Here is a 17,298-nt window from a genome sequence, read left to right as displayed (position 1 = left end):
GGAGAGACTGAGGCAGGAGGATCACAAATTCAAAGCCAGCCTCAGCAATTTAGCAAGGCCCTAAGCAATTTAGTGAAATCCTGTCTCAAAAGAAAATTTAAGGTCAGGCATGGTGGTGTAACCCTGGAATCCCACCAACTCCAGAGGCTACAGTGCAGGGCACATAGCTGGCAACCATCAGCTCCAATTTGTCTCTCAGTGTAGAGGTGCTTTCTTAAGGCAGAATAGGAGGTGCAAGTGAGCAAGGAAGAAGAGATTCTGGTGCTACCCATCTGGCAGGTGAATTTCCTTCTCAGTCTTCATAATGTGGAAGCTCTGCAGACAAAGGCAGTTTGCTGGAATGCACGGAATTTTTGGAACCTTCTCAGTAGGAATGCATGACAGACAGGAACCTGTTAGAGGTGGTGAGATCAAGTCCAATTTGCCTCACTTAACCCAGCAGCGTCAAAGCCTAGCTTGGCCAACACTGCGTCTTCCCAGGTACTGTTATACCTTGACCATCAAACACTGTGTCTTTTGATCCTTCTGAGAAGTGGTAGAAATAGCAATAACCTCCACTTACTGAATGCCTACTATGTGTCAGGTGTTTTCCATATGTTATCTCACTTAATATCATAACCCTATGAGGTTTGTTTGTTTTGTTTTTAATGTGATTGAACCCAGGGGCATTTAACCACTGAACCACATCCTCAGCCCTTTTTTTTGTATTTTTATTTTGAGACAGGGTTTTACTGAGCTGCCTTGCTAAGTTGCAGAGACTGGCTTTGAACTTGCAATCCTCCTGCCTCCGAAGCCACTGGGATTACAGGTGTGTGCAACTGTGCCTGGCTCCCTATAAGGTTTTTGTTTATTTTATGTGGTGCTGGGGATTGAACCCAATGCCTCACATGTGCTAGGCAAGAGCTCTGCCACTGAGCCATAACCCCAGCCCCCTATAAGGTTTTTATCCCCACTGTCAGATGAGAAAATGAAGCTCACTAGGATGGAGAAAATTACCAGAGGTCATGCAGGTAGAAAATAACAGAAGCCTACTTGAGCCCTGCCCCTCGCCATTTATCTAAAGCCCATACAATTAGATACTGGTGTGCAGACTTTGTCTTTGAGGTTTTATGACCATAACCATTTTCCAGATGGGGAAGTTGAGGCTCATAGAAGTGAAATTACTTGCCAGGATAGATGGCTGGGAAATAGCAGGACCTAATATTGACCTACGGACAATCTGTTCCAGCCCCTACCTGCTTCCCATTTGAATATACTGCCTGCCAAGGTAGGATCATGGGACTCATTTTACTTATGGGGAAGCCAAGGAGCAGAGAATGAAAGGAAACTCTCATGGAAGGAAGGAAACGTGGCCAGTGAGGGGAAGTCACTGAGCATGGTGGGTCCCTGGCAGAGGTGTCTCTAAGAGGTTCTGTACCAAGATTTATCAGTTATACCCTTCAATGGTCCTCTCCCCAAATATATTTGCAGGAGACATTTGAAAGAAATGAGTGCCACAAGCATCCCTGAAGGGAAACGAAGCCTGGGCAAACCGCAGCCTGAGAGATGACTGAGGGAGGCTCAGGGAACACTGCACACTCGTGTTCTCTGAGCTGCTGATTTTCTAGTGGCATTTTTTAGAGTCATCTGTTTATCCTTTCCTCATCATCTTCTCCAGTCACTAAGTGTAAGAACCTGCAGAAGTGGACAAAGCAGAAGGCAATGTGACCAGCGCCCCAATTCAGTGTCCCCGTGGTATAATCCCTGCCTCTTCCCCCACAGGATCTTCTGAGGGGCTGGGGGTGCGTTGGAACCAGGTTGGGCGTGCTGGGGAAGGAGATGTGCAGAAAGCGAATGTGGGGCTGGAGCTCTCTTTAGAGGAGCAGAGGAAGTGATCAGAGGGAAAACTGGTGGCAGGAGACAAAAGGAACCTAGGGCAAAAGATCCCTAGCCTTCTAAAGATGTAGTGGCTTAGGTGGGCAAACCTTCTGAGCCTTCCTTCAAAAAAGGGCAATTCCCACACTCAGGAGACCAGAAATCAGGCTGAAGAGAAGATTCCAGAAAACCTATAACCTACCCCTACATAATCCTCATTGCCCCCTGTAGCTGTAGAGGTGGGCTGCAGCACAACCCCCCAGGGGACCCAGAGGAGCTCATGTTAGTGGCCAAACAAGGCAGAGGCAAAGCAAAGCAAGGCAGAGCACCATCTTCCCTCTCCACCTTGGGGCTCCTCGGCTTTCTCCTTGTGCCCTCATGAAGATCACAGGCACCGTCTGGCAACCTCCAATTCTTCCTTCCTTTCTTTCTTTTTTAAACCACTCTCTTGTTTGGGGCAAAAAGGATGGCAAGTTTGCACTTGTCCTCCAGCCCTACACATAATTGGTGGCAGCAGGCAAAGCTGCTGCAAAGGGAGGGGTTTTGCAGTGGAATGAGGGAGGGAGGGAATCTTAGAATGACAGGGCTGGAAGGGACCTCAGAGATCATCTGACCCAAACTTTCTGTGGCCTCACCACCATCCATGACCAAAGTGCTCGCATCCCCATGGGCATCTCACACCGTGCTCCAAGGCTTCTCAAGGTCTCCTTCCCCAGGCTTCAGAGAGTACTGCCTCCTTTCCACTACTGATAAATCCACCCCACCCTCTTATTTTCTAAATGAGGAAACCGAGGCCCACTGGGATGGGACTTGCCTAGTGTAATCTTCATCCCAGATAGACCCAGGACAATAACCTGAGCCTATTTCCATCCTCTACTTTCCCACTCAATCCCTTGGAGAGGAAGCATTCAACTCTTTCCCCCTTGCCAAATAGGGAGACTGCTGACAAAACCCACCCCTCACTCCAGCTGATACTGTCAAGGGTCTGGGAACTGAGCATCCTCAGGGATATTGTGGTCACTGCCCCATGCTCCTGGGTACCCTGGGAAACTAGTCTGGGTCTGTGCCCTAAAGAAAATTGGCTCTGAAGCATGAACAGCTGCCTGGGGCATGGTGCAGTCTGCATGACTACTGCCCCACACTCCCAGAAAGTCCTCACAACTCTCAAAAGATCTTTGCTCTTTCTCCAACAGTGCAAGGTGAGAAGATGCAAAGCACATGAGCAGGTGGGGAGGCAGTGTTCACAGTTGGGGGACACTGCTTCTTCAGCACAATTTGCCCCTTCATATCTTTTGCTGTCTCTATAGTAGAGGCATGAAGGATCTTCTTTTTGGAGGAGGGGGCTGCCTCTTTGTGTTTTTGTGCTTATACACATAGGCAAGTCCTGTGGGTTCGCTTTTGCTCCTCTGCTAAACACACGAGAGTGCATACAGGTGAGCCCGTGTCTATATGGAGAGTATGGCTCAATGGGCTCACCTCCAAGGCCTTACCTCCCAGCAGGGTCTGCCCTGGAACTGGCAGTTTCAGCAGGGAGAAGAGGGGGGCTATTTTCTTCTTAGCCCTCAAAGTGGACTCAGATCTAGATATGGAGATTGAGTCCAGAAGGTGGGGGTGACATGGGAGTAAGAGCTGGGAGGACGTTACTTGGCCCGGAGTCAGAGTCAGATCTGTGTAATTCGAGGTAGTATTTGGCTGTGAACAGCGTGTCAGGCTGTGTTGGTGGTACGGTACGCCTGAGCTCGCATGCGTTCACGTCTGCCCCAGCCTCCTGGGTACCTCGCGCCCTCTTTGTCTCCTGGCGGAGGTGTGCGTGTAAACCTGCGCCGCTCGTCCTCCTCGCGTGCGAGCGCGGGGGCGCACCCTCGCTCCCCCGCTCTTTCTGCGGGGAGAGAGGACGAGCCGGAGCCGGGTGCTGTTTGGTCTGGAGCCGAGCGGGGCTTGCATTGATCCATTGATTGTGCGCGGTCTGCGCCTGACCTCCCTGCTCCCGGGGAAGCCGTCTCCATGGAGACCGGGCCCGCTCCCCCAGCGCCGGATTGTAAATTCCTGCAGGCAGCGGCCCGGCAGCCTGGGGAGGGGGCCGCCGCGCCCGGGCGCGCAGGGGGAGCGGCCGCTGCGCCGAGGCCCCATTTGAAAGAAAAAAGGGCACGAAAAAGGAGGTGGTGGAGGAGGAGGAGGGGGAGGAGGAAGAAAACGAAAAGGAGCGAGGAGAGGAGGAGAAAAAGGAGGAGGAGGAGAAAGGCGAAGAAAAAGAGACGGAGCCTGAGAGACGGAGAAAGAGCGAGAGAGGAAGAAAGAGAGGCAGAAAGGGCGTGTTTCTGGCTCTGCGTTTCCCCTCCCCTTTCTCAGGTCCCTTGCTCGGGCTCTGCGCGCTCTCCGGCTGCAGCTCCCTCCGGGCGAAGCTGGGAATTGGGTGGGATTATACGCAGCAGTCCCGCCGCCGCCGCTAGCAGAGCCCGGCTGGATTGAAGAGGGCGGGGGTTCCCCTCCGTCAGCTGCGCCGAGCGCCCCTCGCCTCGTCCCTCGCCGCCTCGCTCGCCTCGACGTCGGGCCGGGAGGAGCCGGCAGCTTCGGGAGCCTCCCGCCGAGGGCGCCGCGGTCCGCGCCCCACGCCCGCAGCCCCGGCCCGGCCTCGGCGGGGCGCCGCTCCCCTCCCCCTCCGGCGCACAGGGGGCCCCCGCCGGCTTCCGCCCTCCTGGGGCTGCGAGACCAGCCCCAGCGGACCCGCTGCCCGGAGAAGCTCCAGCCATGGGCTCGGGGCGCGTGCCCGGGCTCTGCCTGCTAGTCCTACTGGTCCATGCCCGCGCCGCCCAGCACAGCAAAGCTGCGCAAGGTAAGGAAGGAGGGGCTCGCGGCCCGGGACTGCGGGGGCAGCGGGGCCCGAGGGCTAGGGCAAGATTGGCGAGGGGCAGGGCAGGTGCTGGGAAGCGGGCTGCTGTCAGGACCGGGCTCTGTGCTCCCCAACTCCCCGCCTGGGGACCGGACCTCTGGGCGCCGCGTCCCGGGGAGGGGGGAACGCTGGAGGAGCCAGAGGCAGAGAGGATGAGAGAGAAGTTTGGTGTTGGGTGGGGGGGGGCGGCTGGCAGAAGTGACCATGCACCACAGCATTCTGACCAGACTTCACTGCCACGCTCTAGCATCTTCGAAGGACTTCTCGTCCTCCAAAGTCAGAATCTTCTCTCAAACATTGCCAGAAACTTAAGCTGTGGCCTGGAGAGACTGAGGGAATGAAAACTTTTCAGCCAAGTCATAGAATTCTTCCCCACATCCCCAGCCGTCATGCAAAGTCAGACAGAAATTTCGAAGTTGCTGTCTTATCAGTGGAAAAAATGTTAAATAAAAAGGGGATCCTTCATAGAAAAACCAACTCGGCCCTCACTGGATGGTAGGGGGCTAAAGAGAAGAAAATTTTTGTGACTAGCTTCTGGCAAGAATGTTGCGTTTCTGCCTTTTGGGGGGAAATCTCTTTCGTCTTGCATGGCTTTCATTTCTTATCATAATATTTATTTATTAAGGCCCAGGGTTTCCAATTCCATTTAAATCCAGGTCAGAATTGCATTAAAATAACAAAGTAAAATTCCAAGCTGGGGAGCTCTGACAGATCCCTCTAGGAATTAAAGAAAGTGACTGGGAGGCCCTCCCGCCCCCGTCCCTGACCCTGAGCTCATCGACTGGCCAGTCCAAGGCTGTGCTGGCAGAAACCAGGCTGGTGTCCCACAGTTCTCCGAGGACAGCCTCCCCTCCCCCTTAACCTCTTGCTGCACCCCTCCCGCTATGGTGTCCTCACCCTAAAGAGATTTATACCCACAAAAAGAAAATTCCTCCTGGCAAGGTTTTGCCTAGGAGCTTATGATTCTACCTATTGTCCCAGGAGCTCCTAAAGCCAGCCAGGGTAAGGAGGTGGCTGGGCCACGAGGGAAGTTGAACTTGGGAGTTGGGGAAGCCTGAGTGTCTGGCAGTTAGGTCACTGTGTCCTGGGGCCTGAGCATTTGATTTCTAAGCTGCTCTGGACTAGATGGGCTCCCACTCTGTGCAATATCTATATCACCCTTCTCTCCCCAAAACACTGCCTCTTCAACCAACCCCTGCCCTGTCCAATCTGTCCTTTAACAGAGCCAAACACTAGAGACCCTCAGTTGTCAAATACCAGACCCCACCCCAACTCCATTCCAACCCCAAACTGCCTCTTCTCCAGTCCTAGTTCCAGACAGCCCACCACTACCAACACCCAGCCTGGGAGCAGCCCCTCTCCTTACTGTGGATTTGCTTGTGTTTTCATAAACAAAGCTGGCTTTTGTAGTGCGTGCTGACTTACTCATAACATGGAATTAGCTAGGGAGTTTAGTCTGAAGGAAGGAACAGATTTCATGCAGTAATCTAAAGACAAGATAAGGGCCTCTTTCAAGTTGGAGCCAGTGTCTGTAGTGGCCTAATTGGTAGGGTGGGGGTCTGGGTGCAAAAGGAGAAGCAGTGCATCAAAGGAGTCCCAGGAACAGATGGAGACCCCTAAAAGGGACAGGTGCCACGAAGCCAAGACTCTCAGATGAGCTCAGCCCATCTTCCAGGGAGATCAGTCTGTGTTCCAGAGACAGAGTCAGAATCCCTCCAAGGTACTCCAGGGCTCCCTTTTTCATTGGACATCCTTCTGGGTGCTGGGGGACATGCAGCTGAGTGAAGACTCTACCCTCAAGAACCTTCTGGACTAAGTTTTGGTCACTGCTTATCTCACTTGGGCCACACATGCTTTGACTGGCTGTAGTTTGCCTGTCTGCCTGCCTTTCCTTCCTTCCTTCCTTCTCCTGAGACTAGCTTGGCATAGAATGGAAGCCTCTCATTGACCCTGCTATTCAGGAAATCTATAAACCCCCTCTGCCAGAGGTTTGCTGAATTAGAGAGATGCCTCGGGACCCAAATTTGTAGGCTGATGCTTCAGGAAGAGCAGTTGCGTTGGATCAGGGCAGTCTTACAGTCTTACCCCAGACAAGAGGGCTGTGGGCTTCAAAGGTGCCTCCCTTGCCCCTGAGCATATCTCTCAGCTATCATCAGTGCTAGAAAGCACGCCTTTGGCGCCAGGTGCTTTTAAACGAAGCTCTAAAAGATCTTCAAAATACACATACCCTTGGCAAGTCTCCTGCACAATTACTGTGTCTCCAGGGATCTATCTGTCTCTGTCTCTTTTCATCTGAGATCCCTACAGTGGGGAAAGCCAAAGTCATGTGAGGAATGGGGTGGAGAATGGAATCAAGAAAGTGAGCCCTAAGTGTAAAGGTGAGAGGTGTGTGTGTGTGTGTGTGTGTGTGTGTGACCACAATCACCCACATGGGACATAGCTGGGTTGTGACTAGTTACTAAGTGTGAACACTAATGTTTTAGCGCCTGTGAGAACTGGGTCTGGATGAGTGGGCGGGTCAGCTGGTGGGAGTAGGAGAGAGTAAGCAGGAGGGTACATGGTTTTGAGTGTTTTTCAAGTGCCTGTCTGTGTGTCTTAAAGTAGACAGACTGGATAACCAAGATAATTGTTAACTTAGAAGCATTAATTTGCTTTGCTTTTTTGAGGGGTTGGGGGGTGGCCGCCTTGGTTAAAAAGACCTAATCCTTGCACAGGGCTCAGGTTACAGCTGAATGAAAAGGTCTCACGGCCTTCAGGGAAACTTGTCCCCAGGGTGGGCTCTGGGGGAGCCAGCGTGGCCCTTCAGTTTACCTGGCAGTTTTCTCCTCTTGTTCGGGATAGAATTTTGATAAAGCCTTATATTTAGACTTTTTAAGTAACACCATCCATCCCGGGACTGAGAGCGTTCATCTGGCCACGAACAGTGTCTCTCTGTCTCTGTGCGCCTCTCCGGGTCCCTGTCTGGGTGTATGTGTCTCCCTCTTTCTTCCCCCCACCCCTCTCTTCCTCTTTAATGTGGCTGTTTCCTCTCCTCCCCGCTTCCCTCGGCTCCTGTGGCCAGCTCTTACAGTGAGGGGACTGTTCCTCCTAGCCCCTCCCTCCAAAATATGAAATGAAAACCATAACCGTGTCAGCGGGCGAGGGTGGCTCCATGGGCAGCCGGCTCCTGCCTGTGCTCTGTCCAGGCCATACTGGAGACAGAAAGATACCCCCCTACTCTTGGAGCCTGATCTTTAATCAGTTCCCCCTAAACCTGCCCCTACCCCCATTTCTCCAAAAGGGTGGCAAAGTGGGGTGGGCTGCTTAGAAATTCCCTAAAATGCCCTCTCTTCTTTCAGTGATATATCCCAGGGTGGGGAGAGCCAGGGGTGGGGAGCACAGACTCTTTCCCTGTTTTCCACCCCTCACCTTTCATTGCCTTGAGTCTCTGAGGGTGGAATGAGAGAGAGGGGACTGAGGTCAGAATCCCTGCAGGTAGAGCAAGAAGAATGGCATCAGCAGTCCGCAGTAAGATTGTTTTTTGGAATCTGAGGGCATGAGTGAGAACCGGTTTGAGATGTGAACAGCCAGGACCTGTTGTAAAAGGAGCCAGCCTGGGTGTGAGTTTGAGAATGTGAGGTGTGCTTTCACTGGGGTGTGTGAATGTGCATGACTCAGAATGTGTATGTGAGCGTGTGTGTGTGCGCGCGCGCGCGTGTGTCCGGTGCTCTGGTGAGAGGAAAAAGGAAGTGGGGCAATGTGCGTTTTGTTTTAGTTGGAGAAGTAAAGAAGTGGAATGGCTTGGTCCAGTGCCTTGAACTGAGTGGAGGGGGTGTCGGGGGAAAGGGGGATGGATGGCTTCAGACCCTCTTGAGAAGATGGAAGCAGAGGAGCTTGCCGCCTGAATCCACAGTCCCCACATGTCCGGGTGTGGACCTCCTTTGACGTCCCATACCCCTAGCACATGACCACTTATAAGAAAGAATCCCTGTCAGGGCTGGAAACTGTGGAGCTGCTCTGAGGCTGGCAGTGCCCGCAAGAGGCCCAGACCTGGGGACAGCTTCTTCAGGTTCAGTTAGAAGACAGGAGTCTGGAGCTAGAGGAGCTGCTGGGCCTGGAGGGGAGAAGTGAAGCAGCAGCCAACCCAGGGATGTCGGGAGGATAGGCAAGCTATTCACCTGGACCAGGAGGACATGGGCTCCCTTCTGTGTCTGCAGACTGGCCACTTCCTTCCTCCTGTGCCCATGCAATGCCAGCTTCAGGTGGCACCAGGAGGGTGGTGATTATGATGCCAGTGGGTTTGGACAAACGCAGAATCTAAAAATTGGGGCCTCTGAGGAGATCATTAAAATTCTCTTCTTCACTTTTAAAATCAGTTGGGCTCCTTGCACCTCTGAAATTCTGCATATCTCGTTGAAGTCTCTCCTGATGAAGTCAGAAGATGCTGTCAGGCCTCAGTCGGGCAGCTGGGCCTCCCCTGATTGCTCACCAAATGCCAGACCTTGTTCCAGGACCCTGGGCTACTTCTGCCTTCCTGAGTCTAGGTTACTTGGCTCTTTTTTTCCCCTACCCATTTCCTGGGACCCCATTTACCTGAAATTTCTTCCTGTGTCTTTAAGTATTTACCTCTGATACAGCCCTTGAAGAACATTTTTGTGTGTGTGTATGTATGTGTATGTGTGTGCACTCAAAAAGGTGGCAAATGAAGCTGAAAGGTCGGTGTGGTGGGACCTGAGTCCTCTCAGGGCTGGACTCCGGGGCCCCAGGCTTGGTCCCACACCACGTCATTCCTTGCTCCAAGACTGGTCCCATGCATTCCGCCCTAGCCTAGATCTCTGGTTCAGATCAAGACCCTGTGTTGAAGTGACAATTGGATGCTGAAATGTGACTGCACAAGTGGAATGACACCTCCTACACAGGGCACTGGAGCCCTTCTTACCTACAGCTTCCCCTGGAACTGTTACCATAGCCCTAGAGAACTGTGGCGTTTCAGTTTCAGAGCCCCCTGCCAAGGTTGTCCAGGCCTGGTCACTGATGGTGACAAGTAAGGAACAATCTGGGCCAGAGCTGCTAGGCTGAAGGACTGTGCAGGATAAGGAAGCAGACCTGAGGAATCCCTGGTGAGGGTGGAGCATCAGGATATGTGGGCATTAGACAGAGGGCTGCACGGAGGGGGGGCGCTTAGAGGGTAGACCCTGGGGAGCAGGTTTACAGAGAGGACGTTTTTACAAGTTTCTAATTATATTTATTTGGAGTTTTCCTCTGGCGGTTTGAAGCTGTTAACAGCAGGAACCTGTATCCCTGGTGTTTGTTTTTGTTTCTGACCAGCTGCTTGGCCCAGTGAGTGAATCAGGGCAGGCGACACCTGACCACTGCGCGCGTACCGCCCACCCTTTCCTTATTGCAACTGTGTCTGTCCCTCCCTGCCCGCTGACCCACCTTTTGCTCCTCTTCTGGGGTCCCCATGCCCTAAGCCTCGGAGCATCCGCACAGGACAGCTGCTTTGCTGCCAGGATCACCAGGGTTAGGTGTTGGCAGCCTGCTTCCTGCTGAGTTGGGTTGGGTGAGGCACAACAATAACTGAGACATGGATGCTTTCCTCAGGTACTTCTGGAAGACAATGGGTAGCAGTGGAGCCAGAATCAAAAGACCGGGGTCTTGATTCCATGTGGGCCAGCTGCTTGTTGCTTCCCAACATAATCTCCTGGGCTTCAGTGTCCATTTGTTTCATAAGAGATGCCCACATCTTCCCCAGATGACGTTTGACCACCTGGAGATCCTATCATTCATTGTCCCTAGGCTCTTCTGGCCATAGCATTCATCAGATGGATGCCTTTAAGGGAATACTGTCCCTTGTTGAGTTTTCTACCTCCCTTTTCTTTTCTTTCCTATTTGTTTCCTTGCTTTCTTTTTTAAAAAATATTTTGGTTATAGTTGGACACAATACCTTTATTTTATTTATTTATTTTTATGTGGTGCTGAGGATCGAACCCAGGGCCTCACACATGGTAGGTGAGCGCTCTACTGCTGAGCCACCACCCCAGCCCCATCCTTGCTTTCTTTTTTGGTACTGGGTATCAAACCCAGGGGTACTTTACCACTGAGCTACATCCCCAGACCTTTTTATTTTTTATTTTGAGACAGGGCCTCACTAAGTTGCTTAGGGTCTTACTAATTTGCTGAGGATGGCCTCAAACTTGCAATCCTCCTGCCTCAACATTCCGAGTGTCTGAGATTACAAACATGTGCCACTGCCCAGCCCTAGATTCTTTTACTTAAGATTAACTTCCTGAGACTGCCTCCTTCACCCAAAATACTGTGGGGTCAAAGGAGAGTAAAGAAACAAAATTTCTTTGAGGTATCTCAGAGCAGAGGGAATGCCACAGATATGGATCTTATCCACATACCCACCCCCATGTTTAACAGACGTTGATGAAGTGCTGGGAATGTATCATTAGTTTTCTTGGCTCACTGCTGAATCTCCCTACCTGGCCCAGTGCTTGGCATGTTGCAGGTGCTCCCTAACTATTGGTTGAATGCGGACGTTCAACTCTATTCTAGCTGCAGCATGGATTTCAAAGATTCAGAAGCTGTGGCCTCAAGGAGTGTAGTTCAGTGCAAAGCCAGCAATACGTAATCAAGACACCAGGAAGAAAGCTGGAGAGAAGGAATAATAACAGCAAACTATTATTGAACCCTTATTGTATGCCCATATTGTGAGGTTAAGTACTTGAAGGGTGTTACCTTATTTGCTGCTCTTGGCAGCCCTATGGGAGGTACTACGATGATGATTATTATTCCCGTTTACAGAGGAGGGAACACTAAGTTCAGAGGCACAGACACAGTTGAGCTGGCATTTGAACTGACACAGTGTCACTCCAGAACCCCTTCTCTTAACCATTCTTTGGTACCCCAAAGTCTTTTCCCAACTTAAGCAAATGGCTTAGTCATATTACCTGAGTTGGAAAAAGAGGATCAACAGTAGCCCCAAGCTCACTCTGGAAGTCTTGATTTTGTAGGTCTAAGGGGTACCTGGACATTCACATTTTTTCAAAGGTCCCCAGGGATTCCAGTTTGCAGCTAGGGTTGAGAACCACTGGTCTAAACCAACCGGTGCCCAGTGGCATCAGCTGGTTGACTCACTAGTAAACACCTGTGCTCTGAGAGAACAGGCTAAGATGAGACTGTGCCCATGAGTGCCTCTGAAAGGACAAATTCAGGGTCAGCAGGTGTGGTGGGACGGAGCTCTGGAAGAAGGAACTGGCGAAAGGAGGAGATGCTTAGTGGGATTTAGGGCTTTGCTTCACAGCTCTGCCTAGGCCTGTTGTGCTTCAAAGCCTTTCAACCACACCATTAAAGTGTCCCTTCCTCAAACCAAATAAAAAATAAAGTGTCCCTTTTTCAGCGAGTGCCTAGCCAAGTGAGGAAAGTGGAATCTGTTGAGATGATGAGCTTCAAAGTGTTAGCAGAACAACTGAGGACTGATGCAAATGAGTGGAGGGAAGCTGGATACCCCAGGACTAGGACTCCCAGGAGCAGGGCTCACCAGGAGGAGCTTGGGGAAGATGACTTTGAGCTAGAATTGGAAAGCTGAGGGCAGTGTGTGTGGAAGGTGAAAGACAGAGATGCATCTCAATGAGTCAAGAATGAGATGTGTGAAATGTGTGGGGGTGGGAGATGGTTTAGGGGTAAAGTCTTCTAGAACAGACTCTGCTGGAGAGGTGTTAGCATTATGAGCAGGGAGATGAAGGAGAAGGGTTAAGATGGTCAGAAAAGCCCACCATTGGAAGGGTCTGAAGGCTGTTCCGGGAGGCATGGGTTTGCTGGGTCCTGCTTCCTGGCCCCCTCCAGTGCAGGTAAGCCCTGAACACAAGGCAAAGAAGAACCAGAGAGCAGGCCCTACTGAGCCACTAACTGATACAGACAGGCACGTCTGAGATGGCCACAGAGGCCATCTGTGGGTTTCCAGCCCCCATGTCTCTGAGCTAGGCCCAAAGGTAGCCTTTATTCAGAACCCCTAGGACAGGGCTGTGCAATAGAACTTTCTGCAGCGTTAGAAGGGTTTCATATTAGTGCTGTCACGATAGGAGCCACTGGCCACATGTGGCTATTGAGCGTTTGACTTGTGGCTAGTGCACCTGAGGAGCTGAATTTTAAATTAACTTAAACTCATAAGACACAGGGGCACACATCTGTAATCCCAGGGCCTCAAGAGACTGAGGCAGGAGGATCACAAGTTTAAGGCCATCGTGGGCAACTTAGGCCCTAGGCAACTTAGTGAGACCTTTTCTCAAAATAAAAAGTAAAAAGGGCTGAGATGTGGCTCAGTGGTAAAGTGTCCCTGGGTTCAATCCCCAGCACCCAAAGAAACAAACCAAGAAATTTATATAGCCACATGTGGCTAGTGGCTGTCACAGTGGACAGCACAGTCCTCTAGCATCTGTTGTCTGAACCAGTGACTTCACACGGTCCATCTCAGTCTTCTTATATTAGGAACCTCCTGTCTACCAGACACTTTATTAAGCACTTTACCCAAACTATTCTCATTAACTGCTCACAGTCTCTCCCAAGGAGGTATCATCCTCTCCATTTTAAAGGGGAGACCAAACTAAAACTAAGAAAGGCCTCACTGGAGAGTGGTAGAGCTGGATTTTAATCTGGGACAGACTGGCCCTGGTGCTTAGGATCTTTCTGTGAGAGTACATTTCTTGGTTCTGTTGTGTCTTCATCAGTTGGACAAAATGATTCTCCACACAACCGCTTGCCATCTGCAGGGTCCTTCTTTTACGCACTTAAGAACTCTCCTCCATTCTTCCACTTTGGGATGACTTCCAAGGGTGGGTGAAAGGTGGACACCATGACTGCAGAGCCCAGTTGAGGTTGGGAGTAAGTCCACACTTGTTGGACAAGTTCCAGCACGTAGATCTCTGGGCAGGGTGAATGGCCACAGGGGAGTGGAAGAGAACTGAAGGGCAGAGTGCAGTGCTGAAGAGAAGCCCACAGGATTTGAGGCAGGGTGTTTTGGGGTGCTCTTCCATATTTCATTTCTCTCCTTAGCCCCAAGATACTTCAGACCTGCCCCATAAGTACTTTGTGAAGTGTGAGAGCAGAGGGCAAATAACCAAAGTTAGAATTTGTGGGTATTTATAAATTAGAGAGGTTACTGATATACCCGTCCATTCAATCAGTAAAAATATATCAAGCACCTTAAAAATTTTGATTCAGTAGATCTATGATAAGACCTGAAAGTCTGCATTTTAACGAAACTCAGGCAATTTTACAGCCCATGGATCACATCTGGAAGTCAGACTACATTGGTTTCAAATCCTACCTCTTTTAGTGGCAGATTGCTATTTCTCGATTATCTTCTGTTTCCTAGTTCACAGGTAGAAATAATCTCTTCCATCTTGGATCTTCCCTGTAACATAGGTTCTTCACCCTAGCTGCATGTTAGAATCTCTAGGGGCTTGGGCTTCTCCTAGGGGATGCACACTGATGTTCAGCCAGCATCGAGAACTCCCTCGTCTGTCTCTAATGCTCCTGGCATCTACCCCATCCTTCCTCATGTCACTGTGCCTTTGGGCTGATCTGAGTCACCTGTGAGCTTCCATAGGCCTCAGTCTGTTTACTTTTCACAAGCTCAACAAAGCAGTTTCAACAGGATGAAACATTCTCCCCTATTTCAGTTTGGCTTTGTAGGCACCATGATATTGCCCTGGAAGTTAGAATCTTTTGTCATAGGTTCTTTCCTAGGTGCTCTCTTAACCATCCTCATTTTTTAAAAAAATTTTTTAGTTGTTGATGGACCTTTATTTAATTAATTGATAGGCAGAGTGCCAAGGATCAAACCCTGTGCCTCACACATGCTAGGCAAGCGCTCTACCACTGAGCCACAATCCCAGCCCACACCATCCTCATTTTTGCCAGACCTGGAATGGCCTCTTCCTTTAGGAAGCTCTGTGTGTCATGCCTATTGTTAGAAGACTTGGAGAACTAACAGTAGTGGGGTATGTGGGCCTGCCTGGGTCAGCTGGAGAGCCAAGAGGGCTGCCCTTACCAGGGCAGTTTCAGGTTCCTGGTGCAGCCCTGCCAGTTCCTGGTTCATCTGCTGTTGGCCATACAGGGGCCAAGCAGAATCTCCTGGGGTGGGCTTTCCTTCCTGTCATGGTGGGCAAGTGGGATCCAGCCTGGTCTAAAGCAGAGTTGTGAGGCAGAGGAAGATCCCTCAGATGCCCCATCTCCCTTTCTTCCTCCTCTAATTGCTAGTGACCACTGGACACTGCCACCTTCCTAGAGGCCACTGTCCCCATGCCTTTATCTTCCCCCTTACCCTAAACCTGCTCCTAAAAAAAAGGTGCTAACTCACACTAGGTTATTTCTAATTGTGCTGAATACATTTAGCCAGTCTAAAGGGTTTTTATTTGTTTTTAAATAAGAGCATTTCAAATGACAGAATTCAGCTGTCACTGTGGATTAGGTATTTTTTAGGGCAGTGGGGTTTTTTTCTGAATTCCTGAAATTAGAATCTTCCCTGTCTGAAATCACAGGAATGTGGGAAAACACATGTGCAGGGGCACTGGTTCTGTCTTAGAGGGGTTTTACCCTTGGGAAACCCACCTTCAAGACACACCTTGAGAGGCACTGGCAGAGGGTCTCATGTTCCCCACTTTGCCCCTGCCAGATGTGGATGAGTGTGTGGAGGGGACAGACAACTGCCACATCGACGCTATCTGCCAGAACACCCCACGGTCCTACAAGTGCATCTGCAAGTCTGGCTACACAGGGGACGGCAAGCACTGCAAAGGTGAGACATGGATCAGAGAAGGGGGACCTGTGGGAGAAGAAACCAGTGCCATTGCCCTCAGCTGGCCACATTGCATTACCCCAAGGCCTGAAATCCCCATTGGCCAAAGGTGGGTGGCTGCATCTTCCCAGAGGAGGCACGGTGTTCTAATTTGCACCAAGACACCAGGTGGACTAGCTAAGCCTCCAGTGGGAATAGTTCACAGTCACTTAACTGATTGGGACTGTGGTTCCCTGGAGCTGGAATCCACCTTTAGACCCTTACACCAGACCCACAAAGGGTGGAAACAACAGTGTACCCCCAGAAAATTTATGCTGCAAACAGATCTTCTCCATAATTAAAGCAATGCAAATTGAAGTAGCCTTGGGGTATTATTATCATTTTTTTTTATTGGTTGTTCAAAACATTACAAAGCTCATGATAAATCATCTTTCATACATTTGACTCAATTGGATTATGAACTCTTGGGATATTATTTTAAATTTACAACCTTCAGTATAGGTGAGCCTTGAAAGGACAAGAAACATTTGTTATTTCCTGCTGGCATTATAAATTGAAAAGTACAATGGTCTCTCAGTATTTGTGGGAGAATGGTTCTAGGACTCTCACAAGGTTACCAAAATTTGAAGGTGTTCCTGTCCCTTATATCAAATGGCATGGTATTCGCTTGTAACCTATATAATCCTCCTGTATTCTTTTAAATCATCGCTAGTTTACTTATACTATTTAATGCAATGTTACTGCTATGTAGATAGCATTTCTGTTGTCTTATTTAGCACACAGTAACAAAAAAAACCTCTACATACTTAGTACAGATGTAGCTTTTTTCTTTAAATATTTTCGATCCATGTTTCATTGAATCTGTGGACATAGGACCCATGAACACAGAAGGCTGACTGTAATTTTGCAGGACTCTTAAATGGTATTTATACCTCTTGACTCAGGGATCTTGTTCTTTGGGGTTTATCAAAGAAAATTTAAATAAAATAATATATAAGTGAAGATGTTATTTGATGCATTATTTATGTTGGTATAATAAATGAAAAAAAGTGCCTAATAATTGAGAAAAATGATTAAGAAGTTATGATGCAGCAACACAATGGAATATTCTGTAACCATATATAGTGGTGATTAGAAAGATGGGAAGGAGACATGTGAAATGCTTATGCCTTAGGTTGAGATGAAATTAGCAAAATGGTTTGCAGGCTATGAATGTAACCACGTAAACACAGACATACAAGAGAAGGTTATATTAAAAAAAAAAAAAAAAAAAAAAGCAACCACAAGACTGAGCCCAGGGATGGTCAGTGGGGACACTCAGATGGGTTCAGCTGTCTCAGCTTCTTTCCCACAGACGTGGATGAGTGCGAGCGAGAGGACAACGCAGGCTGTGTGCATGACTGTGTCAACATCCCTGGTAACTACAGATGCACCTGCTATGATGGATTCCACCTGGCACATGATGGACACAACTGTCTGGGTGAGCAAGGGAGCGGGTAAGAGGGATGTCTTTTTAGGGAAAAGCCTTTCTCATGCAAGGAGGAGAAAAGTAACTAAAAAGAGCTGCATTCCTCCAAAAGAACAAGGCCAGCCTCCCCTTTGGAACTAACTGGTCACCAAAGATAAAATAGTCCTGCTCTGACTGGTTGAAGAACGTCAGAGGAGATACTGCTAAAAAATGCTCTCAGGCAAGGTCAAGGAGATGAAAAGAGTGGATTTGGGTAAAGCAGTGGGTAACACAGGCGAAAGATCTTATCTTACTACCTGTGGG

At 49.8% G+C, this 17,298-nt stretch overlaps 1 protein-coding gene across 2 annotated transcripts in view; it reads left to right on the top strand.

Annotated features, from left to right (window-relative positions):
* Positions 1 to 4,602: 4,602 nt before the first annotated feature.
* The window catches only part of Scube3 (signal peptide, CUB domain and EGF like domain containing 3), a 31,604-nt gene continuing 18,908 nt past the window's right edge, over positions 4,603 to 17,298 (top strand). For both annotated transcript variants that reach the window (XM_076860212.1, XM_076860211.1), the window contains exons 1-3: positions 4,603 to 4,687; positions 15,405 to 15,527; positions 16,882 to 17,007. In XM_076860212.1, coding sequence (XP_076716327.1) covers positions 4,603 to 4,687; positions 15,405 to 15,527; positions 16,882 to 17,007 — 334 coding nt within the window. The remainder of the gene's footprint in view (positions 4,688 to 15,404; positions 15,528 to 16,881; positions 17,008 to 17,298) is intronic.

This window comes from Callospermophilus lateralis, chromosome 6 (genome assembly GCF_048772815.1).
Source record: "Callospermophilus lateralis isolate mCalLat2 chromosome 6, mCalLat2.hap1, whole genome shotgun sequence".
NCBI classification, from domain to species: Eukaryota; Metazoa; Chordata; class Mammalia; order Rodentia; family Sciuridae; genus Callospermophilus; species Callospermophilus lateralis.
Note: the sequence above shows the minus strand (reverse complement) of the source record. Positions and strands in the feature narration are given on the sequence as shown.